The sequence below is a fragment of the Cherax quadricarinatus genome, chromosome 1, assembly GCF_038502225.1.
Source record: "Cherax quadricarinatus isolate ZL_2023a chromosome 1, ASM3850222v1, whole genome shotgun sequence".
Classification (NCBI taxonomy): domain Eukaryota; kingdom Metazoa; phylum Arthropoda; class Malacostraca; order Decapoda; family Parastacidae; genus Cherax; species Cherax quadricarinatus.
This window is the reverse complement of record NC_091292.1, coordinates 62,194,484-62,220,901: the sequence shown is the minus strand read 5'-3', so window position 1 is coordinate 62,220,901 and position 26,418 is coordinate 62,194,484. Positions and strand designations below refer to the sequence as shown.

The window sequence follows — 26,418 nt, the reverse complement described above, 5'->3', positions numbered from 1 at the left end:
AGATAAGGAATTCAAGGCGAATTTAAGAAAAATATTTGTGCTATCGGCGCAGGTGCTGGAAATTGAAATAACATTTTTTCACACATAAAATCGACGTTATCAGAAACATTCTACCATATAACAATGAATTTTCTGAAAATTGCTTCAGTGTGAGCTTTCACGAATCCTAGTACGAGTTGAGTACTTCTCTAAATCATCGTAAATCTTATGTAAGAGAGCCACATAGATTTTTGTGGATGTTAAGAGGATGTTGTGGTATTAAGATGTGTTTCCGCTCACAATTACGGGCAAAATGAAACGTATGGGCAAGTCTCCTTACGACGGTTGCCCATCATGTAGCAGTAAATAGTTACCTGGGTATTAGTGAACTATTGTAAGGGGCATCGTGAGGAGTGGTAGTATACCTTTCATAGGACTTGAGTTTTGGACTTTGAGATAATCTAAGATAGCCTGGTAAGTTGGCCTTCAAGTTGGACTGTAGTAAACTCAGTGTATATACTTCGAGAGGTTTACCTGCTTTTATGGTATAAGAAATCTGGAGTACACTAACACATGTGTAAGTACAATTTTCTGCATAACTGTATCAGGATATACAATATATCAAAAAGTGTATGTATATATACCAAGAGGTTATTGGGTTAAAAATATTCTTGACTAGTGACGAACAGGTTACATTCAGTCTTAATGACCCTCGTTTAGTTGATAGGCTGTAAACTCAATTAACCTTGAAATCAACCACCATTCAGGGTGGTTACATCGCCCACCCACAACCATCATGATGAGTTACCCCTCACCAACCTGACAGTGTGGGTGAAGGAAGAGCAGTGTGACCAATAGTTTTTGTTGACCAATACTTTGCGCTGACCCACACACATTGTGTTGACGCACACCTTGCGTTGACGCACACCTTGCGTTGACGCTCACCTTGCGTTGACGCGCACTTCTGAAGGTTAGACTCGCCTGTTCTTAATATTAGATTACGTTCCCATGTACTTAACAAGAATATGTTTGGTTTATTACATTCCTTTATTAATATTCTGGTATAATGAGGTAATAGTCATTGTACTCTCGTATAGGGTAATATACATCATACTTTGGTATGATAACACACTTCATTATACTCTAGTCTGTATGCCATTGGTGGTTTAGCGCTTAGCTTTGATTATAATAATAATAATTATACTCTAGTATAATGGGGTGATATACTCCATTATACTTAAGTATGCTGAGGTATTAATCAAGTTAATGAGAGCAACAAAAAGTCTAGGCAGTGAAATATTAGTTATGAGAGTGGCGGGAGAGAGTGAATATATTCAGATATTTAGGCGTAGACGGCTGAAATACCAATGGGTTTAGCACTCTCCCCGAAAATAGTAATTGAGAGCGGTCGAGTCGGCAGATAGATGTATGGAAGACGAGGTAATTCTTAAGAGTAGACGAGAGAAAGAGGTAGATGGTGTGTGTGTTAAAGCATGTGGAAAGGAACAAGGTAATCTGTGGAGGTAAAAAGGGAGAATGTAGCAGAGTACAGCAGTATCATTACTGATATATGAACGTTGGGTTATAATCGTTGCAGCGAGGAAGAGGCTGGAGGCTGTGATATCACGTTGGAGAGCACTGTGTGAATATTATGCATAGGATTCAGAGCACAGACATTAAAATACTGAGTGGGGTTGCTGAGGTGGTTTTGATATTTAGAATTTCTTGGTGTGCTTTATAAGATGCGGGTTCTGTAGGGGTGCCGCTGGAACTAATAACTAATGTATGTCGTATAGAAGGTCGCAGATGATTCTGTTGAGATTCCAGCTGTTCTCCCACTCGTCTTCTGATTATCTTCTCCATTACCTTGCATGGTATGGATATCAGTGATACTGGTCTGTAGTTCAACACTTCCTGTTCGTCTCCTTTCTTAAATATAGGGACACAGTGAATCAGCTAGATTCATCTAGGTTGAGGCACTGGTAAGCTCAAGATAGTTCAAGTCTTCTCCAGACTACACTCGCTGTCTTCCAGCTCTGTGGCAGTTGTTCCATGCCCATTAACCTTTTTTGTAGATCTTAGTGGATCAGTGTTTCTGCTTCCTCTCTTGTCAGCTACCACTGCATTTGATATACCCACCTTCATCAAAAGTGTTTTTAATCTCTTTGTTTTGCGTGTGTGTGTGTGTGTGTGTGTGTGATGTCCAGTACCTGCTGGTGTAACCGTTTTCTTAGGGTTTCTCAGCGTTGTATGACCCTTGTGGGTTTATCACCGAAGTTATGTTTATAATAATGCTCGGGTTTCTGGTATTGCCGCAGGTTCCACTTTGAAGTCCTTTTTAAATAGTTTGTTCACTTCATAGACTTTATTTTGTTTTTCTAATGTAACTATAAAGCCATTTGGATCAAACTTGGCCATTGTTTCTATGTCATTCTCGGATTGTCTCGACCTCTCTCCTCATTCTTTCATATTCGTTTCAGGCTAATCTGCTCACTTCTTTGTTTTCGTTTGTCCTTCGCTTTCTTATACACTGTTTTTGCTTCTCTGCATTTGGTTGAAGCAAGGGCTCCCTGTTCTTGCTATTTCTCCTCTTCGTGTTGTGCAGGAAAGCAGTTGCCAGCCTCCCGGCACTCTCCACCTGGATCCACCATCTCATCTGCTTACTTTCCTTCCTGTTTGTGTGGTAGTTCTCATGTCCTTATTTTTTTTAGATAAAATGTGGTTTTGTAGCATTCACGTCTGTGGAGAAATTTTCTCCAGGAGGGGGGTATCAGCCCCCTTCAGCCCCTTTCAGCCCTGAGGGGCCAAGCCCTCTCAGAAGGGGCGAGCGTCTTGCTCACTGTAGCAGTAAACAAGACGCTCGCCCCTTCTGAGAGGGCTTGGTCCCTCAGGGCTGAAAGGGACTGAAAGGGCTGAAGGGGGCTGATACCCCCCTCCTGGAGAAAATTTCTCCACACTGGGGGGCGGCGGAGGTTCGCTGCAGGTGAACTATTCATCACTTAACATTAATTTAATTTTCTCACTCGCCACCACTGCTGCTTGTCTTTTCTGAACAGCATTAGTCTGTGTGGTGTCTGGAGAATCACTAATTTTGTTTTCAACACTGTGTAATTCTAACGACACTAGTTTATTTATTGTCTGCTTATTCACTACACCTTCGTTTAAAACATCAACTGTCCTGATGATTCCATTTGCATCAGGATATATGGTCACAATTTTTCCAAGTCGCTATTGGGACCTCGGACCATCATTGTCAATAATCACTATGTCACCAGGTCTTAAGGACTTATGATTTTCAGGAACACCAGCTCCATAGAAGTATTCTCTCAATGAGGTGAGATAGTCTTCTCGCCAAATTTTCTCCCAACGTTCAATCACTTTATTAAGGTGTTTGAATTTACGTCTGAGTTGCTCAGGCTCGAAATAAGTAGGATCCTCTATGATTTCTTTATCATTCATGGGAGGAACAGGTTCGAGCCTTCTGCCATGGAGTAAATGAGATGGACTTAACACTTCTAAATTGTCCAGATCGTCGGCAACATAAGTCAGAGGTCTGTTGTTGACTCTATTTTCTATTTCAGTCACAACTGTACAGAATTCTTCTAAGTCGATTCTTTGGCGATGAAGAGTCTTCCTTAAACAACGTTTTACAATGCCGATCATTCTTTCATAAAATCCGCCGTGCCATGGAGATTTAGGAGGAATGTATCTCCAACGACAACTGCGTTGATTCAGCATCTGTTGTACTTCTGGTTGATCAAAGATCTTGCTTATATAAGCAGCACCAGCAACAAAGTTCGTTGCATTATCTGAAATCATCAGTCTGGGACATGCCCTTCTGGCTGCAAACCTTCTGAATAATTTGATAAAAGTTTCAGCAGACATGTCAGTGGCTACTTCTAGATGTACTACTCTAGTCGTAGCACAAGTGAACAAACAGATGTACACCTTGATGGGAACTTTGTCAACTGTTTTTGTTAAAATTATTGGTCCAGTGTAATCTACACCTGTCACCTCAAATGGAGTGATATGACAAACTCTTTCAGAGGGATATGGAGGTGGACCGGGATACTGACATACTCGCATATCGTAGTGACGACAAGTAATACAGTCCTTTATTTGTTTTTTCACACTTGTCGACCTTGAGGTATCCAGTAGGATTGTCGTATATGACAAAGTGTGTCAGCTACCCCACCATGTAACACGTTACTGTGGGCGTTTTGCACAATCAGTTTTGTTAGCCAATGATTCTTGGGGATCAATATTGGATGTATGGCTTCTTTAGGTAGTGAAGAATTATGAATTCTTCCTCGACATCTTATAATCTTTTCTGAGTCGAGATAAAGTCCTAAAGAATTAATCATGACAGGTTTCTTTGGGGATTTATCTTGTGTTTCTAGAAATTTATATTCTGTAGAGAAAACATCTTTCTGTATTAGTTTCACCCAGTATTTAATGGGTTCAAGACATTCATAATCAGGTTTTATTCCTTTAATGAATTTAAAGACAAGAGCTGTAACTCTTAAGAGTTTACCCAAAGATGAGTATTTAGATCCATCAATGACTATTTCTGTTGTGTCTGCAGTATTTACACAACTTATTTCTGCTGTGTTCAAGCAGACTGTTTCTTCTGGCATAATGTGAGCTTTTTGCTGAGGCCAGTTATTTTCATTAGAGAGCCAGTTCGGTCCGTGGAGCCATAATTTATTATCCACAAATTTCTTGAGTGGGACACCACGTGACAACATGTCAGCTGGATTCTCTTGGGTAGAGACATGGAGAAAGAGATAATCTCTCTGCATCTCTTTTATTTCTGTTCTGTACATAGACCAGCTTACTCTTATTATTTCTTAACCACTGGAGAACTGCTTCATTATCACTCCAGATCACGGTTTTTTCAATAGTGAGATGATCAAGTGCTTTGTTGAGATAGACAGCTAATTTTGTACCTACATAGTGCTGTCAGTTCCAATTGTGGTACTACTCTGACCTTCAAGGGTGCTACCCTGGCCTTTGAAGTAATTAGTGTACTTCCTTCAGCATTACTCATGTAAGCTACAGCGCCATAACCTCTGGTTGACGCATCACAGAACACATGTAATGTGTACTTGTTTCCCTCTTGACCTATTTGTCTGGGAAGTTTAATTTGATGAAGTTGTTTAAACTCCTTGGATATTTCATCCCATGCTTGACTCATTTCTAGAGGCAAGTTCTCATCCCATCCAATTTTGAGTTTCCATGCATCTTGCATAAGCATTTTACCCTTTATGGTAATTGGTGAGACGAGTCCTAGAGGATCAAAACATTGTGATACCTCTGACAGTAAACTACGTTTAGTGAGTGTACTGCATGATTTATTGTTTATCTTTTTGAGACTCAAAGTATCTTCCTGTGTGTTCCAATTAAGTCCCAGCATTTGGCTGCAATCAGGAATTTCAGTTTCAGGAAAATCTTCTTTGATAAGTTCCCTTAATTGCTTTGAATTTGTATTCCACATCCTTAGAGGCATATTTGCTTCTTTCATCTCCTTGTTAGCTTCTCTGTATAAGGATTTCAAATCCTCCTCTTTATTCACACTACCTTGAAGATTGTCCACATAGAAACTTTTCTTTAAGATTTCTTTGAAGGGACTTTCAGATTTCTTCAAATGTGTATTTAGAGTAGCTTCTAGTAAGAATGGAGAGAATGTTGCACCAAATAATACTGATTTGAAACGATAAGTTTTCACAGGACTTTGAGGATCATGTGGATTTTCAGGCCACAAGAATCGAGTATAATCTCTATCTATTTCTTGTAGTCCTACTCTTAAGAAAGCTTTGGAAATATCAGCCGTGTAGGCATATGGGTTTGTGCGAAATTTCATAAGCACGTCTCCAAGCTTCTCAGTTAGTGAGGGTCCGGTCATCAGTCATTAAGACTTGCTACATCTTTATTTGCACGTGCGCTGCAATTATATACAACACGTAGTGGAGTGGTTTCAGAATCTTTTCTGACTCCATGGTGCGGGAGATAATGAGCGTCTGTCTTCAACTTATCTTCGACTATTTCCTCAATGAATTTATTGTCCAACTGTTCTTGTATGATATTATCATAAACAGTCAGTAGCTCTGGATTCTTCCTGAGCTCATGTATTTGTGCTAGGGGAGCAACGGCGTGGGGCGCTGTGGCGTCTTCAGATTAACTTTGACTCTACTACGAGTGACACTGACGCCAGGATAACCAACAAAGAACACTGATCTGTGCGTTAGTGTGGACAAAGTGTCTCACAAAACACGATAAACACTTACAGAGAAGTGTGATCAACTTCTTAGTGATATTGTGTGAACAATTATTGATGAACAGTGTAACAACAAGTGTTGCGATCCAACAGAGTGTAGTGCGACATTCTTCAAAGAACACTATTCTTCAATCAACTCAACGGATATCCGGGCGTAATTACGGGTCAGATACATATACCCAGGTAAGTGTTCTAACTCGTGATGTACTACTATTGACTGCGCAGTTGAGTATAAAATCGTGAGTTAGTCACTTATCATAAACCCCGGTGATATGCGGACCATTGAGTCCAAACAAGTACGTACATCGTCAGCCACCAGTGTATGAAATATGCTGACATAACACCCCCTAGGGGTAATTTATAATCATACAAATTATATTTCTTGACAGCCCATGTTGAGATGGTTTCGACAGCTTCTAGACCTCGTCTGCAGGGGCGGCTGTGCAGGCGATGAGTTGTCCTTTTAAGTTAAGTATAAGTCTTTAAACTTAACTGGTAATGCCATTTCTCAACATAATTGGTCGTGCTCGAACCGGATAAAGACCACACTGTGGTCCAAATATGTTGTACTACAGTGTACAAATAACCTATGAGCCAAGGTCCTTCGAAAAAAGCTGTAAAACTAGTGTTTTACAATATAAATCAGTATAAATGAGTCCCTCCAGACTCAATCACAGAGAATGGGCAGCCAAAAGAAAACGGGCGCTCACCCAGCATTCACCCAAAGAAAACGGGAGCTGGGTGACTCACCCAACGAAAACGGGAGCTGGGTGACTCACCCACACCCTGCACCCACTGCTCCAATCTCGAGAAGTGCTGACCAAGACAACAACCCAACAGATGTTCAGTTTGTCTATGTGTGTATGTACACAGTGTTTATAATGTTTATAGACAGAAATTAAGAGACAAGATTGTGTTAAAGTTTGTTTCTTATAGATCTACCTGTTATATTAAAGGAACTTATATATAAAGTGTAAGCTTTCAAATATATATTAACAGTGAAATTTATATATGTGTAAGTAATATTCATGGGTAATTTACAGTTATACAGTGACATTTATAGTGTATAGTGAATGAAGTGTATAACATCGTTATTTACGATTAATCATCGTGGTCAGGCTGACACAGCAAACAAGCCATAAACACCAGACACATGTACTGTGTACCCTTCATGGTCATTGACCCTGAGGTTAAGCTTAGTAGGTCAGTAGTGTCTGACTCGATTATTGCTGACTTAAGCATAACAAAAACTCGGCTGTCTATAGCAGTACAGTGTTTTTTAAACACTCTAAGTGTGGTGCTAGAATTTTCAGTATACCATTAAAATGGCTTGTTTGAAAACTCAGTTTCAGTCTTTACAGACTAAGATTACACAATTAGAAAATCTAATTTCAGTCTGTATAGGATTAACTCAAGATACAAACATAGATTTTGATGATCTTGAGGTCAAGTTTGAATTATTTACAAGACGTCTGGAAATAATTAATTCAGACTATACACATTATGAAAATAAATTTCTTGAATCAGATCCATCTGAGGATGAAATTAAAAATGTTTTGGATACTTTTAGTGATCAACAATTAAGGTGGACAGGAGTACAGGCTATCTGCCGCAAAACTCTGTCACAGAGACCTACTACTAGTGGTCAAACACCTGTTACACCTGTAACAACAACAAGTGTCCCATTACCAAGCTTACCTACATTGTCATTACCTATTTTCAAAGGTCATAATTATGAAGAATTCATTAGTGGTTTTCAATCCATAGTAAATTCACGAACTGACATAGATGAGATTGCTAAGTTCAATTACCTTAAATGTCTTGTGAAGGGAGAACCCTATGAACTGATTAAGTCATTTCCGGTGGTCAAAGGCAATTATCAAATAGCCTTACGTGTCTTAGCAGACAATTACTTCGATGCTGACAAGGCCAGAGTTAGACATGCAGTCTTAATATCAAGCTTGAAGCCACCCAAACATTGTTTTTCAGACTTACAGGCATTTAGAATTACATTAGACAATAGTCTCAGATCTCTAGATGCTAAATATGACCTAAGACAATGTGATTGGTTTATCAGTGGTATTGTACAAGATAAGTTGTCACCACAAACTATTGAACGATTAAATATTATGTTCAATAAACGCTATTTCACTTGTGAAGAAATTAGCAGTGGTTTACAAACAATAGTTTCATGCATGCAAACAACGAGACAAGACGAAAAATCCACAAATCCAGTGGATAACAAACCTTCAACTCAGTATAAAAAGAGTATACCTACTCCCACTAAACCACATAATGGGAAATCCCATATAGGCATTTATCAAGCTGTGAATACAACAGACAGTAAACAGACTGTCATACATAAACGTACTCCAAAATGTGTACTTTGTGACGGAACACATTGGGCACAGTATTGTAGTCAATACACATCAATGGAGGCACGTAAACAACGTGTTCATCAGCTGGAAAGGTGCATCATGTCATTATAGGAAGAGACCAGCACTTCACGAAGTAGATATAAGTCACTGAAGGCTTACAGGAAGGGGTAGTATGTATGTTGGGGAAGGAAGAGGCTTTGATGCCAATTTCTACACATCACCTGGAAAAACCAGTCAGGACTTGTCAGGGTGAACACCCATCAACCAATCAATACTTGCCAGAAATAAAAAAAAAAGGCACAATACCGTGACTGGAACGATACACAAATAACCCGCACATAGAAGAGAGGAACTTACGACGACGTTTCGGTCCGACTTGGACCATTTACAAAGTCACCAATCAGCGCTTTCCAGGGGGTAATCAATCAGCAATTCCCAGGGTGGGGAGGACCAATCTTCACATGTTACAATCATACGGTGCTTGCCAGGGTCGGGGAGGGGCTAATCGCTACACATCACCTGTAGGATCACCCAATCAGCGCTTTACCAGGGTGAGGGAGAGAGGTTCAATCAGCGCACATGATGCCTCATACGCGTGGGATTTTGCCCTTTTAGAGCTGGGACAGGAGCGAGATGATTTATTAGGGTCATAACTCAGAGCAGCGCGACCACCTCCCACCCATCACAGTACCTGCTCTTTATTGCTACACCAAACATTAATACAACTATAATTCCCCACGCCAGCGAGGGGGCGCGTGCCCCTGCATTATAAAATTATAATGTGAGTTTGGTAAATTTGCGTACGAGTGACGCACTTGTGTAAGAGTCCGATGAATATTCATTGGCGATGTGAGTGACATCTGGTGCTCGGTATAGGTGTACATGATGGATGTTTTCGGGGGTCAGCGCCCCCGCCACCCGATTCCAGACTAGATCCTATTGCATAGTATATGCATGTGCAATTGCAAGGGATACGACGGTCCGATTCACACTGACAGACCTGCATGTATGTCGAAATTACTGCCCATAACTGTTTCTCACCGAAAATTTTACTATCAAAGTTATGAACCTTAAGCTTCTCTAATAACTGTCAATAAAGACATAAAAGATATCCTGTGAGGACAAATACCAGATATCAACAAGTTAATTAAATACATAACATAGTACAATAACCAGTCCAGGGTATCGAGAACTTATTTCCAGTTTAATGTCCGAACTAACTTTGTACACTGTGTGAGCACGCATGATACTTGTATATATATAAATGATAATCCAAATAACCACGACGGGCTAAATAGATTATCCAGGATACGTAGATACAAGGTTGTGAAACAGTAGCCAACACCTTGATCAACGAGAACAAACGTTAAATAGCAACAACGACCGTCAAACACCATAAAATGGACATGTGAAGTCTCACTACCAGAGCAACGTCCCAATTACAGTGCTAGGCAGTGTATTTACCATGTTCCCTGACTGTAACAGATAACCTACAACCTAGAATACCTAGAGCCAAGCTGTGGACAGCAAGGTATCATGACAGGATCATCCCTTAAGAATCCAAACAAAAACTAAGCATCCTATCTACAATCCTTGTGAGGCAAACCCACATGAACACTAGTACATGCTCTGACTCGCCACCAGAGATGTGTGAGTATATACAACACTGAGAAAAGCTCAGAAGTGTAGAAAGAGCCTGATAACAGCAGTGACAGCAACACGTCCACCCAGGATCTAAAACAACCTTCAGCTACCTCATAAGCAAGGCAGGGATGCCTAAAGGTATAAAACATAAACATTAAAGACACACAGTACTGACACAGGTGAGGAGGTCACGCCCCCAGATTGGCTTCATTCAATATGGAAAAGAGTAGGAGAGTCCAGAACACAGGTTACATTGTGTTGAAGGAGACACTCAACAGCTGTGCGGCACCATAACTCCTCTGACACAATATACAATTATAATTCCTGCAAATAATATCAATAACATACGTTTTTAGTATATTAGGTAAAGCCTACATTTTAAGCACAAAATAAAACATGTAAAAAGATAATAACAGAATAATATAATTATCCTGAACAAATATCTGTGCAGATCCTCGAGTTTGTAGATGAATGGTTCAGAGAACCGACATGTTGATAAATTAGACACATGTGCAACTCTTGGGTATCTTTATTGAGGAAACGTTTCGCCACACAGTGGCTTCATCAGTCCATACAAAGGAGAATCTTGAAGAACAGGAGGAGAATGAGGTAATCAGTCCCTCAACCTTGAGTTGATGTGGTCAGTTCATCAATCTTGAATAGAATACGGCATACGTGCGGAGAAGGAGCTTATAAACCGTTGGTAGGAGAGGTGCAGCAGTCATAGGTGGTGTCACATTTCCACATTGAACAAATGTGACACCACCTATGACTGCTGCACCTCTCCTACCAACGGTTTATAAGCTCCTTCTCCGCTCATATGCCGTATTATATTTAAGATTGATGGACTGACCACATCGACTCAAGGTTGAGAGACTGATTACCTCATTCTCCTCCTGTTCTTCAAGATTCTCCTTTGTATGGACTGATGAAGCCACTGTGTGGCGAAACGTTTCCTCAATAAAGATACCCAAGAGTTGCACATGTGTCTAATTTATCAGATCATCGAGTAAATTATTCAAATGTTTAACTTTGCAACATCATCTCTCCCGATTATGTGCCTCGTGTAAATATTAAAGCTCTTTATTTTTGTACGTTGATGTCGTTAGCTGCTACATACCCTCGTGGACAAGGCTAATTTATTATCCAATCAGATCTCTTGGTAGTATTAACTAGTTCAATGAGCTCTTTAGACAAACATCATTATTCAGTAATCTGTTTAGAACACTCGCGTATTAAATCGTCATCAGCTGACTGCGTAAGCAAAACATTCCGTAATCTATTTGGAACTCGCTCAAATTAATTCTAGATCAGCTGATTACGGTAAACAACCCCGCCATCCATTGAGGATCTCGTCTCCTCAGACCAGCTGATTGCGAGTGAGTATATAATATATGCAAGTACCGCGCTTCGAGTCCCGCCCAGTATTATGTTTATTAATATAAAATTACATTATATGTTATATATTATATTATGGAAATATCGCGAACAAGCGATACAAGAAGCAAAACAACCACAGGGAAGGGGGGGGGGGACTGAATGATATCTCTAGGCCTTTCTTGTTGCAATCAACACATCAGGGGATTGCAATATTTTAGAAAAGAAGAGGAGGTCCAAGCAAATATGATCGTAGTTGCTTGGTCCATCACAGGCAGGACAACACGTAGGTGTAGATTATAGTGCAACAACACTCAGACTCTAATAACAGTAGTTCCAAAATTATTTATTATACTAGTAACACACGGAACTAGTGTTACTTAAGATTATATTACCACAGTATAATCTTAAGATTATACTATAGTATGTAAGTACAGTGTGTGTAGTTACATGTATGTAAGTAAAACTGATAGTGTGTTGCTACTGTATTAATGTGGAATGTGTTGTTGTCCACAGAGGAGTGTAACTGGGACCTGGGGATGGAGTCTGGGGACATCCCTGACGAGGCCATCACTGCCTCCTCTTCCCACGACCACATCGTTGGACCACACAATGCCAGGTACGTTCTTACAATTACAGTGGATATAACTATGACTAAAATTTTTTAAAGTGGTGGATCAGTAAGCCAGCGGAAGGCCTCGGTCAGATGACCAAAAGCTCCAACGGCGGGTCATCACCTGACAAAGACCTCCGTCAGGAAACACTTGTCCTGTTTCCTGACGAACCTTACCTAACCTTACAGTTGCAAACAGTCGCCCCCCCCCCATTTTGGAACACTCCTTCACGCCTCCGAGAGGATCTTGATCCAAGGAAATGGAGCTACCCTTCCCTTTCTGAGATCGAATCTACTTACGTTTCATCCCCTTCCCAGGTGCTTTAAGACCCCTAGGAGTTTATCTTTCCCTTCATAAATATTACCCTGCTCACACTCCAACAGCACGTCAAGTTCTAAAAACCATTTGTCTTAATTCTCTCCTATCTAACACGCTCACGCATGCTTGCTGGAGTTGATGTAGGGTGGAGGAAACACCCGGCAACTGGGAGTTGATGTAGGGTGGAGGAAACGCCCGGCAACTGGGAGTTGATGTAGGGTTGAGGAAACACCCGGCAACTGGGAGTTGATGTAGGGTGGAGGAAACACCCGACAACTGGGAGTTGATGTAGGGTGGAGGAAACACCCGGCAACTGGGAGTTGATGTAGGGTGGAGGAAACACCCGGCAACTGGGAGTTGATGTAGGGTGGAGGAAACACCCGGCAACTGGGAGTTGATGTAGGGTGGAGGAAACGCCCGGCAACTGGGAGTTGATGTAGGGTGGAGGAAACACCCGACAACTGGGAGTTGATGTAGGGTGGAGGAAACACCCGACAACTGGGAGTTGATGTAGGGTGGAGGAAACACCCGACAACTGGGAGTTGATGTAGGGTGGAGGAAACACCCGGCAACTGGTAGTTGATGTAGGGTGGAGGAAACACCCGACAACTGGGAGTTGATGTAGGGTGGAGGAAACACCCGACAACTGGGAGTTGATGTAGGGTGGAGGAAACACCCGACAACTGGGAGTTGATGTAGGGTGGAGGAAACACCCGACAACTGGGAGTTGATGTAGGGTGGAGGAAACACCCGGCAACTGGGAGTTGATGTAGGGTGGAGGAAACGCCCGGCAACTGGGAGTTGATGTAGGGTGGAGGAAACACCCGACAACTGGGAGTTGATGTAGGGTGGAGGAAACACCCGACAACTGGGAGTTGATGTAGGGTGGAGGAAACACCCGACAACTGGGAGTTGATGTAGGGTGGAGGAAACACCCGGCAACTGGTAGTTGATGTAGGGTGGAGGAAACACCCGACAACTGGGAGTTGATGTAGGGTGGAGGAAACACCCGGCAACTGGTAGTTGATGTAGGGTGGAGGAAACACCCGACAACTGGGAGTTGATGTAGGGTGGAGGAAACACCCGACAACTGGGAGTTGATGTAGGGTGGAGGAAACACCCGGCAACTGGGAGTTGATGTAGGGTGGAGGAAACGCCCGGCAACTGGGAGTTGATGTAGGGTTGAGGAAACACCCGGCAACTGGGAGTTGATGTAGGGTGGAGGAAACACCCGGCAACTGGGAGTTGATGTAGGGTGGAGGAAACACCCGGCAACTGGGAGTTGATGTAGGGTGGAGGAAACACCCGGCAACTGGGAGTTGATGTAGGGTGGAGGAAACACCCGGCAACTGGTAGTTGATGTAGGGTGGAGGAAACACCCGACAACTGGGAGTTGATGTAGGGTGGAGGAAACACCCGACAACTGGGAGTTGATGTAGGGTGGAGGAAACACCCGGCAACTGGGAGTTGATGTAGGGTGGAGGAAACACCCGGCAACTGGTAGTTGATGTAGGGTGGAGGAAACACCCGACAACTGGGAGTTGATGTAGGGTGGAGGAAACACCCGACAACTGGGAGTTGATGTAGGGTGGAGGAAACACCCGACAACTGGGAGTTGATGTAGGGTGGAGGAAACACCCGGCAACTGGGAGTTGATGTAGGGTGGAGGAAACACCCGGCAACTGGGAGTTGATGTAGGGTGGAGGAAACACCCGGCAACTGGGAGTTGATGTAGGGTGGAGGAAACGCCCGGCAACTGGGAGTTGATGTAGGGTTAAGGAAACACCCGGCAACTGGGAGTTGATGTAGGGTGGAGGAAACACCCGGCAACTGGGAGTTGATGTAGGGTGGAGGAAACACCCGGACTGGGAGTTGATGTAGGGTTGAGGAAACACCCGGCAACTGGGAGTTGATGTAGGGTTGAGGAAACACCCGGCAACTGGGAGTTGATGTAGGGTTGAGGAAACACCCGGCAACTGGGAGTTGATGTAGGGTGGAGGAAACACCCGGCAACTGGGAGTTGATGTAGGGTTGAGGAAACACCCGGCAACTGGGAGTTGATGTAGGGTTGAGGAAACACCCGGCAGCTGGGAGTTGATGTAGGGTTGAGGAAACACCCGGCAACTGGGAGTTGATGTAGGGTTGAGGAAACACCCGGCAGCTGGGAGTTGATGTAGGGTTTAGGAAACACCAGGCAACTGGGAGTTGATGTAGGGTTGAGGAAACACCCGGCAACTGGGAGTTGATGTAGGGTGGAGGAAACACCCGGCAACTGGGAGTTGATGTAGGGTGGAGGAAACACCCGGCAACTGGGAGTTGATGTAGGGTGGAGGAAACACCCGGCAACTGGGAGTTGATGTAGGGTGGAGGAAACACCCGGCAACTGGGAGTTGATGTAGGGTTGAGGAAACACCCGGCAACTGGGAGTTGATGTAGGGTGGAGGAAACACCCGGACTGGGAGTTGATGTAGGGTTGAGGAAACACCCGGCAACTGGGAGTTGATGTAGGGTGGAGGAAACACCCGGCAACTGGGAGTTGATGTAGGGTGGAGGAAACACCCGGCAACTGGGAGTTGATGTAGGGTGGAGGAAACACCCGGCAACTGGGAGTTGATGTAGGGTGGAGGAAACACCCGGCAACTGGGAGTTGATGTAGGGTGGAGGAAACACCCGGCAACTGGGAGTTGATGTAGGGTGGAGGAAACACCCGGCAACTGGGAGTTGATGTAGGGTGGAGGAAACACCCGGCAACTGGGAGTTGATGTAGGGTTGAGGAAACACCCGGCAACTGGGAGTTGATGTAGGGTGGAGGAAACGCCCGGCAACTGGGAGTTGATGTAGGGTTGAGGAAACACCCGGCAACTGGGAGTTGATGTAGGGTGGAGGAAACACCCGGCAACTGGGAGTTGATGTAGGGTGGAGGAAACACCCGGCAACTGGGAGTTGATGTAGGGTGGAGGAAACACCCGGACTGGGAGTTGATGTAGGGTTGAGGAAACACCCGGCAACTGGGAGTTGATGTAGGGTTGAGGAAACACCCGGCAACTGGGAGTTGAGGTAGGGTTGAGGAAACACCCGGCAACTGGGAGTTGAGGTAGGGTGGAGGAAACACCCGGCAACTGGGAGTTGATGTAGGGTTGAGGAAACACCCGGCAACTGGGAGTTGATGTAGGGTTGAGGAAACACTCGGCAGCTGGGAGTTGATGTAGGGTTGACGAAACACCCGGCAACTGGGAGTTGATGTAGGGTTGAGGAAACACCCGGCAGCTGGGAGTTGATGTAGGGTTTAGGAAACACCCGGCAACTGGGAGTTGATGTAGGGTTGAGGAAACACCCGGCAACTGGGAGTTGATGTAGGGTGGAGGAAACACCCGGCAACTGGGAGTTGATGTAGGGTGGAGGAAACACCCGGCAACTGGGAGTTGATGTAGGGTGGAGGAAACACCCGGCAACTGGGAGTTGATGTAGGGTGGAGGAAACACCCGGCAACTGGGAGTTGATGTAGGGTGGAGGAAACACCCGGCAACTGGGAGTTGATGTAGGGTTGAGGAAACACCCGGCAACTGGGAGTTGATGTAGGGTTGAGGAAACACCCGGCAACTGGGAGTTGATGTAGGGTTGAGGAAACACCCGGCAACTGGGAGTTGATGTAGGGTGGAGGAAACACCCGGCAACTGGGAGTTGATGTAGGGTGGAGGAAACACCCGGCAACTGGGAGTTGATGTAGGGTTGAGGAAACACCCGGCAACTGGGAGTTGATGTAGGGTGGAGGAAACGCCCGGCAACTGGGAGTTGATGTAGGGTTGAGGAAACACCCGGCAACTGGGAGTTGATGTAGGGTGGAGGAAACACCCGGCAACTGGGAGTTGATGTAGGGTGGAGGAAACACCCGGCAACTGGGAGTTGATGTAGGGTGGAGGAAACGCCCGGACTGGGAGTTGATGTAGGGTTGAGGAAACACCCGGCAACTGGGAGTTGATGTAGGGTTGAGGAAACACCCGGCAACTGGGAGTTGATGTAGGGTTGAGGAAACACCCGGCAACTGGGAGTTGAGGTAGGGTGGAGGAAACACCCGGCAACTGGGAGTTGATGTAGGGTTGAGGAAACACCCGGCAACTGGGAGTTGATGTAGGGTTGAGGAAACACCCGGCAGCTGGGAGTTGATGTAGGGTTGAGGAAACACCCGGCAACTGGGAGTTGATGTAGGGTTGAGGAAACACCCGGCAGCTGGGAGTTGATGTAGGGTTTAGGAAACACCCGGCAACTGGGAGTTGATGTAGGGTTGAGGAAACACCCGGCAACTGGGAGTTGATGTAGGGTGGAGGAAACACCCGGAACTGGGAGTTGATGTAGGGTGGAGGAAACACCCGGCAACTGGGAGTTGATGTAGGGTGGAGGAAACACCCGGCAACTGGGAGTTGATGTAGGGTGGAGGAAACACCCGGCAACTGGGAGTTGATGTAGGGTGGAGGAAACACCCGGCAACTGGGAGTTGATGTAGGGTTGAGGAAACACCCGGCAACTGGGAGTTGATGTAGGGTTGAGGAAACACCCGGCAACTGGGAGTTGATGTAGGGTTGAGGAAACACCCGGCAACTGGGAGTTGATGTAGGGTGGAGGAAACACCCGGCAACTGGGAGTTGATGTAGGGTTGAGGAAACACCCGGCAACTGGGAGTTGATGTAGGGTGGAGGAAACACCCGGCAACTGGGAGTTGATGTAGGGTGGAGGAAACACCCGGCAACTGGGAGTTGATGTAGGGTGGAGGAAACACCCGGCAACTGGGAGTTGATGTAGGGTGGAGGAAACACCCGGCAACTGGGAGTTGATGTAGGGTGGAGGAAACACCCGGCAACTGGGAGTTGATGTAGGGTTGAGGAAACACCCGGCAACTGGGAGTTGATGTAGGGTTGAGGAAACACCCGGCAACTGGGAGTTGATGTAGGGTTGAGGAAACACCCGGCAACTGGGAGTTGATGTAGGGTGGAGGAAACACCCGGCAACTGGGAGTTGATGTAGGGTTGAGGAAACACCCGGCAACTGGGAGTTGATGTAGGGTTGAGGAAACACCCGGCAACTGGGAGTTGATGTAGGGTTGACGAAACACCCGGCAACTGGGAGTTGATGTAGGGTGGAGGAAACACCCGGCAACTGGGAGTTGATGTAGGGTGGAGGAAACACCCGGCAACTGGGAGTTGATGTAGGGTTGAGGAAACACCCGGCAACTGGGAGTTGATGTAGGGTTGAGGAAACACCCGGCAACTGGGAGTTGATGTAGGGTTGAGGAAACACCCGGCAACTGGGAGTTGATGTAGGGTGGAGGAAACACCCGGCAACTGGGAGTTGATGTAGGGTTGAGGAAACACCCGGCAACTGGGAGTTGATGTAGGGTTGAGGAAACACCCGGCAACTGGGAGTTGATGTAGGGTTGACGAAACACCCGGCAACTGGGAGTTGATGTAGGGTGGAGGAAACACCCGGCAACTGGGAGTTGATGTAGGGTGGAGGAAACACCTGGCAACTGGGAGTTGATGTAGGGTTGAGGAAACACCCGGCAACTGGGAGTTGATGTAGGGTTGACGAAACACCCGGCAACTGGGAGTTGATGTAGGGTGGAGGAAACACCCGGCAACTGGGAGTTGATGTAGGGTGGAGGAAACACCCGGCAACTGGGAGTTGATGTAGGATTGAGGAAACACCCGGCAAATGGGAGTTGATGTAGGGTTGAGCAAACACCCGGCAACTGGGAGTTGATGTAGGGTTGAGGAAACACCCGGCAACTGGGAGTTGATGTAGGGTTGAGGAAACACCCGGCAACTGGGAGTTGATGTAGGGTTGAGCAAACACCCGGCAACTGGGAGTTGATGTAGGGTTGAGGAAACACCCGGCAACTGGGAGTTGATGTAGGGTTGAGGAAACACCCGGCAACTGGGAGTTGATGTAGGGTGGAGGAAACACCCGGCAACTGGGAGTTGATGTAGGGTTGAGGAAACACCCGGCAACTGGGAGTTGATGTAGGGTGGAGGAAACACCCGGTAACTGCGACTTGATGTAAGGTGGAGGAAACACCCGGCAACTGGGAGTTGATGTAGGGTTGACGAAACACCCGGCAACTGGGAGTTGATGTAGGGTTGACGAAACACCCGGCAACTGGGAGTTGATGTAGGGTGGAGGAAACACCCGGCAACTGGGAGTTGATGTAGGGTGGAGGAAACACCTGGCAACTGGGAGTTGATGTAGTGTTGAGGAAACACCCGGCAACTGCGAGTTGATGTAGGGTGGAGGAAACACCCGGCAACTGGGAGTTGATGTAGGGTGGAGGAAACACCCGGCAACTGGGAGTTGATGTAGGGTGGGGGAAACACCCGGCAACTGGGAGTTGATGTAGGGTGGAGGAAACACCCGGCAACTGGGAGTTGATGTAGGGTTAGGGAAACACCCGGCAACTGGGAGTTGATGTAGGGTGGAGGAAACACCCGGCAACTGGGAGTTGATGTAGGGTGGAGGAAACACCCGGCAACTGGGAGTTGATGTAGGGTTGAGGAAACACCCGGCAACTGGGAGTTGATGTAGGGTTGACGAAATACCCGGCAACTGGGAGTTGATGTAGGGTGGAGGAAACACCCGGCAACTGGGAGTTGATGTAGGGTGGAGGAAACACCCGGCAACTGGGAGTTGATGTAGGATTGAGGAAACACCCGGCAAATGGGAGTTGATGTAGGGTTGAGCAAACACCCGGCAACTTGGAGTTGATGTAGGGTTGAGGAAACACCCGGCAACTGGGAGTTGATGTAGGGTTGAGGAAACACCCGGCAACTGGGAGTTGATGTAGGGTTGAGGAAACACCCGGCAACTGGGAGTTGATGTAGGGTTGACGAAACACCCGGGAACTGGGAGTTGATGTAGGGTTGAGGAAATACCCGGCAACTGGGAGTTGATGTAGGGTGGAGGAAACACCCGGCAACTGGGAGTTGATGTAGGGTTGAGGAAACACCCGGCAACTGGGAGTTGATGTAGGGTGGAGGAAACACCCGGCAACTGGGAGTTGATGTAGGATTGAGGAAACACCCGGCAAATGGGAGTTGATGTAGGGTTGAGCAAACACCCGGCAACTGGGAGTTGATGTAGGGTCGAGGAAACACCCGGCAACTGGGAGTTGATGTAGGGTTGAGGAAACACCCGGTAACTGGGAGTTGATGTAGGGTGGAGGAAACACCCGGCAACTGGGAGTTGATGTTGAGTGAAGGAAACACCCGGCAACTGGGAGTTGATGTAGGGTTGGGGAAACACCTGGCAACTGGGAGTTGATGTATGGTTGAGGAAACACCCGGTAACTGGGAGTTGATGTAGGGTTGACGAAACACCCGGCAACTGGGAGTTGATGTAGGGTTGAGGAAACACCCGGCAACTGGGAGTTGATGTAGGGTGGAGGAAACACCCGGCAACTGGGAGTTGATGTAGGGCTGAGGAAACACTCGGCAACTGGGAATTGATGTAGGGTTGAGGAAACACCCGGTAACTGGGAGTTGATGTAGGGTGGAGGAAACACCCGGCAACTGGGAGTTGATGTAGGGTTGGGGAAACACCTGGCAACTGGGAGTTGATGTAGGGTTGAGGAAACACCCGGTAACTGGGAGTTGATGTAGGGTTGACGAAACACCCGGCAACTGGGAGTTGATGTAGGGTTGAGGAAACCCCCGGCAACTGGGAGTTGATGTAGGGTGGAGGAAAGACCCGGTAACTGGGAGTTGATGTAGGGTTGACGAAACACCCGGCAACTGGGAGTTGATGTAGGGTTGAGGAAACACCCGGCAACTGGGAGTTGATGTAGGGTTGAGGAAACACCCGGCAACTGGGAGTTGATGTAGGGTTGAGGAAACACCCGGCAACTGGGAGTTGATGTAGGGTTGAGGAAACACCCGGCAACTGGGAGTTGATGTAGGGTGGAGGAAACACCCGGCAACTGGGAGTTGATGTAGGGTGGAGGAAACACCCGGCAACTGGGAGTTGATGTAGGGTTGAGGAAACACCCGGCAACTGGGAGTTGATGTAGGGTTGAGGAAACACCCGGCAACTGGGAGTTGATGTAGGGTTGAGGAAACACCCGGCAACTGGGAGTTGATGTAGGGTGGAGGAAACACCCGGCAACTGGGAGTTGATGTAGGGTGGAGGAAACACCCGGCAACTGGGAGTTGATGTAGGGTTGAGGAAACACCCGGCAACTGGGAGTTGATGTAGGGTGGAGGAAACACCCGGCAACTGGGAGTTGATGTAGGGTGGAGGAAACACCCGACAACTGGGAGTTGATGTAGGGTGGAGGAAACACCCGGCAACTGTCGCTAGCATAAAATGACACGAAAAAACTGCAGACGATTGAAAAATAGTTTAAAGGAAACTTTGTGTGTGTGTGTGTGTGTGTGTGTGTGTACTCGCCTAGTTGAGGTTGCAGGAGTCGAGTCTAAGCTCCTGGCCCCGCCTCTTCACTGATCGCTACTAGGTCACTCTCCCTGAACCGTGAACTTTATCATACCTCTGCTTAAAGCTATGTATGGATCCTGCCTCCACTACATCGCTTCCCAAACTATTCCACTTGCTGACTACTCTGTGGCTGAAGAAATACTTCCTAACATCCCTGTGATTCATCTGTGTCTTCAGCTTCCAACTGTGTCCCATCTCTGGAACATCCTGTCTTTGTCCACCTTGTCAATTCCTCTCAGTATTTTTGTATGTCGTTATCATGCCCCCCCTATTTCTCCTGTCCTCCAGTGTCGTCAGGTTGATTTCCCTTAACCTCTCCTCGTAGAACATACCTCTTAGCTCTGGGACTAGTCTTGTTGCAAACCTTTGCACTTTCTCTAGTTTCTTTACATGCTTGGCTAGGTATGGGTTCCATAGTGGTGACGCATACTCCAATATGGGCTTAACGTACACGGTGTACAGGGTCCTGAACGATTCCTTATTAAGATGTCGGAATGCTGTTCTGAGGTTTGCTAGGCGCCCATATGCTGCAGCAGTTATTTGGTTGATGTGCGCTTCAGGAGATGTGCCTGGTGTTATACTCACCCCAAGATCTTTTTCCTTGAGTGAGGTTTGTAGTCTCTGGCCCCCTAGACTGTACTCCGTCTGCGGTCTTCTTTGTGTATGTGTGTGTGTGTTTATGTGTGTGTGCGTTTGTGTGTGTGTGAGTGTTTGTGTGTGTGTGTGCGTTTGTGTATGTGTGTGTTTGTGTGTTTGTGTGTGCAAAAGCGCTTGGAATTTCACTATTTCTCGACAGTGGTTGTAATGCAGATACGTATATATGTATATATATATATATATATATGTATATATATATATGTATATATATATATATATATATATATATATATATATATATATATATATATATATATATATATATATATATATATATATATATATATATATATATATATATGTATGTGTGTGTGTGTGTGCAGTTAGGTTGATCTGCCCTAAATATCTGACTTTTCTTTGAAAATAGACTACTTTTTTTTTAATTTTGATTTAAATCTAAGTTAGAGAAATCACTTAACTTTGATATAATGAACGCAATTCACTTAACTTTGATATAATGAACTTAATTCTTATTTAAATATTATAGACCAATTTAAATTTATTTAACATTAGAATAAATGATGTATACATGTTTTTCATAATGTTAAAACTGATTTTCACAGATTAATGGCAAAAGCAAATTTTCACCCTGCTTATTCAACAAAAATAACCGGGGTTTTAAAACCAAACTCTCCATTTCGGCTTTCCGGCGCGACATGTGTTTATATTCCAGTAAAAATGGAAGGAGAATCGAACTGGAGACTCCATATGAGCAAATTCCGCACAGTCACAGCTCAATATTGGTTATAACAGTAGAGTGACAATCAGTCTTAAGGTAAACTCTGCATATATCACTACCTATGTCAGTCGACATCAGTAACAACAAGGTTAAATGGGTATGTAGATCTTGTCCCTTCGAAGTTAGTGTCATTGTAGTCGGTAAAGTCTAAATAAACAACGTAATGAAGCTCCAATTTCGAGTCCCGTCCAGTTTGGTCTTGAGTGCGTTGCAGTCGTCCAGGATCATTGTCCCACCCAGGCAGAAGCCTCACAGCTACCAGATCCAAACAGCGACACTGTAACTTAAGTTTAAGAATTATGAGCATCGTGTAATGAGGATAAGTTGTTCCTGAAGAGCAGTTGTCATGCTTTAAGATAATTAAATAAGGTGAACACAGAAACTGGTACGTGAGATGTATCTGCTGTGTCCCGTTCACTGACTGTGTTAACCAGAGGTGTTAAAACCAGTCTTTTTTTTTTTTTTGCAAACCGCTGAGATGTCATTATATTCTGGAAGTGAACTTAATCAGAAATGTAATAAAATAATTGGCCTACCCACTCATCCGCTCTCCTAGATACCCCCTCCCCTCTAATCCCCTCCCTTCTTCGTTACTAATTCCTTCCCCTTCCTCCTAACACCTACCCCCTCTCCTTAATGCATATTCCTTGCTCCTCTCATTTCTTCTCAGGAATATTCCACATCTGAGCCCATTTCTTTTTCTTATTCTCATATCTGACATATAAACATAATTATCTGATATATAAACATAATTATCTGACATATAAATATAATTATCTGACATATAAATATAATTATCTGACATATAAACATAAATATCTGACACATAAACATAATTATCTGACATATAAACATAATTATCTGACATATAAACATAATTATCTGACATATAAACATAATTATCTGACATATAAACATAATTATCTGACATATAAACATAATTATCTGACATATAAACATAATTATCTGACATATAAACATAATTATCTGACATATAAACATAATTATCTGACATATAAACATAATTATCTGACATATAAACATAAATCACAACACCGCATCATCGTGTTCGTTGCCACATTTTATTGTGGCAACGTTTCGCTCTCCAGGAGCTTTGTCAAGTCATTACAAACAATACATGGACACAGAGGGTATATATAGACTGGGTATATATAGAGGTAGCAGTATATATAGAGGTATTAGCAGTATATATAGAGGTAGTAGTAGTAATTATACATGTGGTGAGAAAAGGTCACGATACCTATGGACTGGGTAGCATAAAAATAGGTTGGGCAAATGTATGTGGTTGGATTTGAGTAGGCCTATTTCAACAACTCTCAAAGCCGACATAAACCAGGTTTTCCAATAGGCCACGAAAAACGTTACAGTATTCAATAAGGATAAATTTCAGTTACTCTGTTTCAGAAAAAAACTCGGAAAACAAAATTAGTAACAGGGTATAAAATCAGTAGAGAGGAAAATTAATGTGAGGAACATGTGAGTGATAATGTTAACTTTCACATTCAATTATCACACACCTACAAGGTAAAATGATAAGCTGGATAACTAGAACTTTCAAAACAACAGATGCTTATCCAGTTATGATACTCTTTAGGTCACCTGTTCTCTCTAGACTGAAATATTTCTAATCCCTAACAGACCCTTTTAAGGAAGGCGAAATTGCAGAATCTAGAAAATGCACAGACAGCCTTGACTACGTGTATGTTTGCATCACCAAAATTATTAATAACACTGGAAGCCTCTAGAACTTCCTGCCTTTTAGCGTAGGCTAGAAAGGTACATTACAATTTAAAACAAGAAAATCTGCACTCTGGTATCAATGTAAAATACCTTCAATGAAAAGCAATGGTGCATTGAATACACTAATTGATGAAGCAATAAGTGTAGTGGGACCACGACTCTTTGACTTCTTTCCTGTATACGTAAGGCAAATTATCAACTGACCTCACCCTGGCTGTCTTTCAGTGGCAACTTGAAGTTCCTAAAGTTAGTTGCTGATCATCTGGGCTGTGGTGCATACCTTCAAGTGTCTGCAGCTAGCACAAACAGCCTGGTTGGTCAGGCCATCAGCCAAGAGAACTGTTTAGGGACTGGGCTAAAGGGGCGATGACCCCTGAAATAATTTGTAGGTAGAAGACATGTGCGAATGTTACATAGATTTCCCGGGTATAACAGTCGGAGTCTTCTCCTCCAACTCTTCCTTATCTTCCTCTTCTTCCTGTTCCTTTTCTTTCTCCTGTTCTTCCTCCTCCTCTTCTTTTTCTCCTCTTCTTCCTCCTCTTCTACTTTTTCTCCTCTTCTTCCTCCTCTTTTTCTCTTCTTCCTCCCCCTCCTCTTCTTTTCCTCCTCCAGTTCTTCCTCCTCCTCCTCCTCGTAATCTTCCTCCTGCTCTTCCTCCTCCACCTCCCTGTTCTCCTGCTCTTTTCCGGATTTAACACATAAATTTATAACAATCGTCCTATCAATTTTTCTCATCTTCCCTCTTCTCCCTCCTATCCTCCCTCTTCTCCTTCCCATCTACCTATTTTCATCCTGCTCCTTTTTCTCCTTTCGTCTCCTACTGGAGAGTCTTCCTGGTGTAATGTTATGAGAGGTCATAGTCTCGCTTCAGAGACGGGCAAAAAAGCATTAGTGGTAAAAATCGTTTTTTCCTTCCTGCTTTTTGACTGTTATCTTCTGTCATCATATATATTTTTATTTAATAAGAACGATTTTTCGTAGCAGAGATTTATTTTCGTAAGTATAATTTTGATGAGGATTATAGCATGTGTACCAGTGTGTGTGGGAGGGTTGTGTGTGTGTGGGGGGGGGGTTGTAGGTGTGGGGGGGGTTGTGTGTGTGGGGGTTGTGTGTGTGGGGGGTTGTGGGTGTGGGGGGGTTGTGTGTGTGGGAGGGGGTTGTGGGTGTGGGGGGGTTGTGTGTGTGTGGGGGTTGTGTGTGTGGGGGTTGTGGGTGTGGGGGGGTTGTGTGTGTGGGAGGGGGTTGTGGGTGTGGGGGGTTGTGTGTGTGTGGGGGTTGTGTGTGTGGGGGGTGTGGGTGTGGGGGGGTTGTGTGTGTGGGAGGGGGTTGTGTGTGTGGGGGGTTGTGTGTGTGGGGGGGTTGTGTGTGTGGGAGGGGGTTGTGTGTGTGGGAGTGTTGCGTGTGTGGGAGAGGGTGGTGTGTGGGGGAGGGTTGTGTGTGTGGGAGGGGATTGTGTGTGTGGGGCGTTGTGTGTGGGGGAGGGTTGTGTGTGTGGGAGGGTTGTGGGTGTGGGGGGTTGTGTGTGTGGGGGGATTGTGTGTGTGGGAGGGTTGTGTGTGTTGGGGGGGGTTGTGTGTGTGGGGGGGTTGTGTGTGTGGGTGGGGGTTGTGTGTGTGGGAGGGGATTGTGTGTGTGGGAGGGTTGTGTGTGTGGGAGGGGTTGTGTGTGTGGGAGGGTTGTGTGTGTGGGAGGGTTTTGTGTGTGTGGGGGGGTTGTGTGTGTGGGGGGGTTGTGTGTGTGGGGAGGTTGTGTGTGTGGGAGGGGGTTGTGTGTGGGGGTGGGGGTTGTGTGTGTGGGAGGGGGTTGTGTGTGTGTGGGGGGGTTGTGTGTGTGTGGGGGGTTGTGTGTGTGGGGGGGTTGTGTGTGTGGGGGGTTGTATATGTGGGGGGCTGTGTGCGCGGGGAGGTTGTGGGTGTGGGGGGTTGTGTGTGGGGGGTTGTGGGTGTGGGGGGGGTTGTGTGTGGGGGTTGTGTGTGTGGGGAGTTGTGGGGGTTGTGTGTGTGTGTGTGTGTGTGGGGCTGTGTGGGGGTGTAGGTTTGTGTGGGTATGGGTATGTGTGTGTGTGTGTAGGTTTGTGCGGGTGTGTGTGGGTTTTTGTGTGTGTGTGTGTGTGTGTGTGTGTGTGGGTTTGTGTGGGTGTGGGTTTGTGTGGGTGTGTGTAGGTTTGTGTGGGTGTGTGTGGGTTTGTGTGGGTGT

General features: G+C 45.4%; 1 protein-coding gene across 1 annotated transcript in view; it reads left to right on the top strand.

Moving 5' to 3' along the window:
* LOC138852825 (uncharacterized) overlaps nucleotides 1–22,472 on the top strand; it is a 454,559-nt gene extending 432,087 nt beyond the window's left edge. Inside the window, exons 3-4 of the mRNA XM_070085922.1 lie at nucleotides 12,172–12,274; nucleotides 22,286–22,472. Coding sequence (XP_069942023.1) covers nucleotides 12,172–12,274; nucleotides 22,286–22,472 — 290 coding nt within the window. The remainder of the gene's footprint in view (nucleotides 1–12,171; nucleotides 12,275–22,285) is intronic.
* The last annotated feature ends 3,946 nt before the right edge of the window (nucleotides 22,473–26,418 follow it).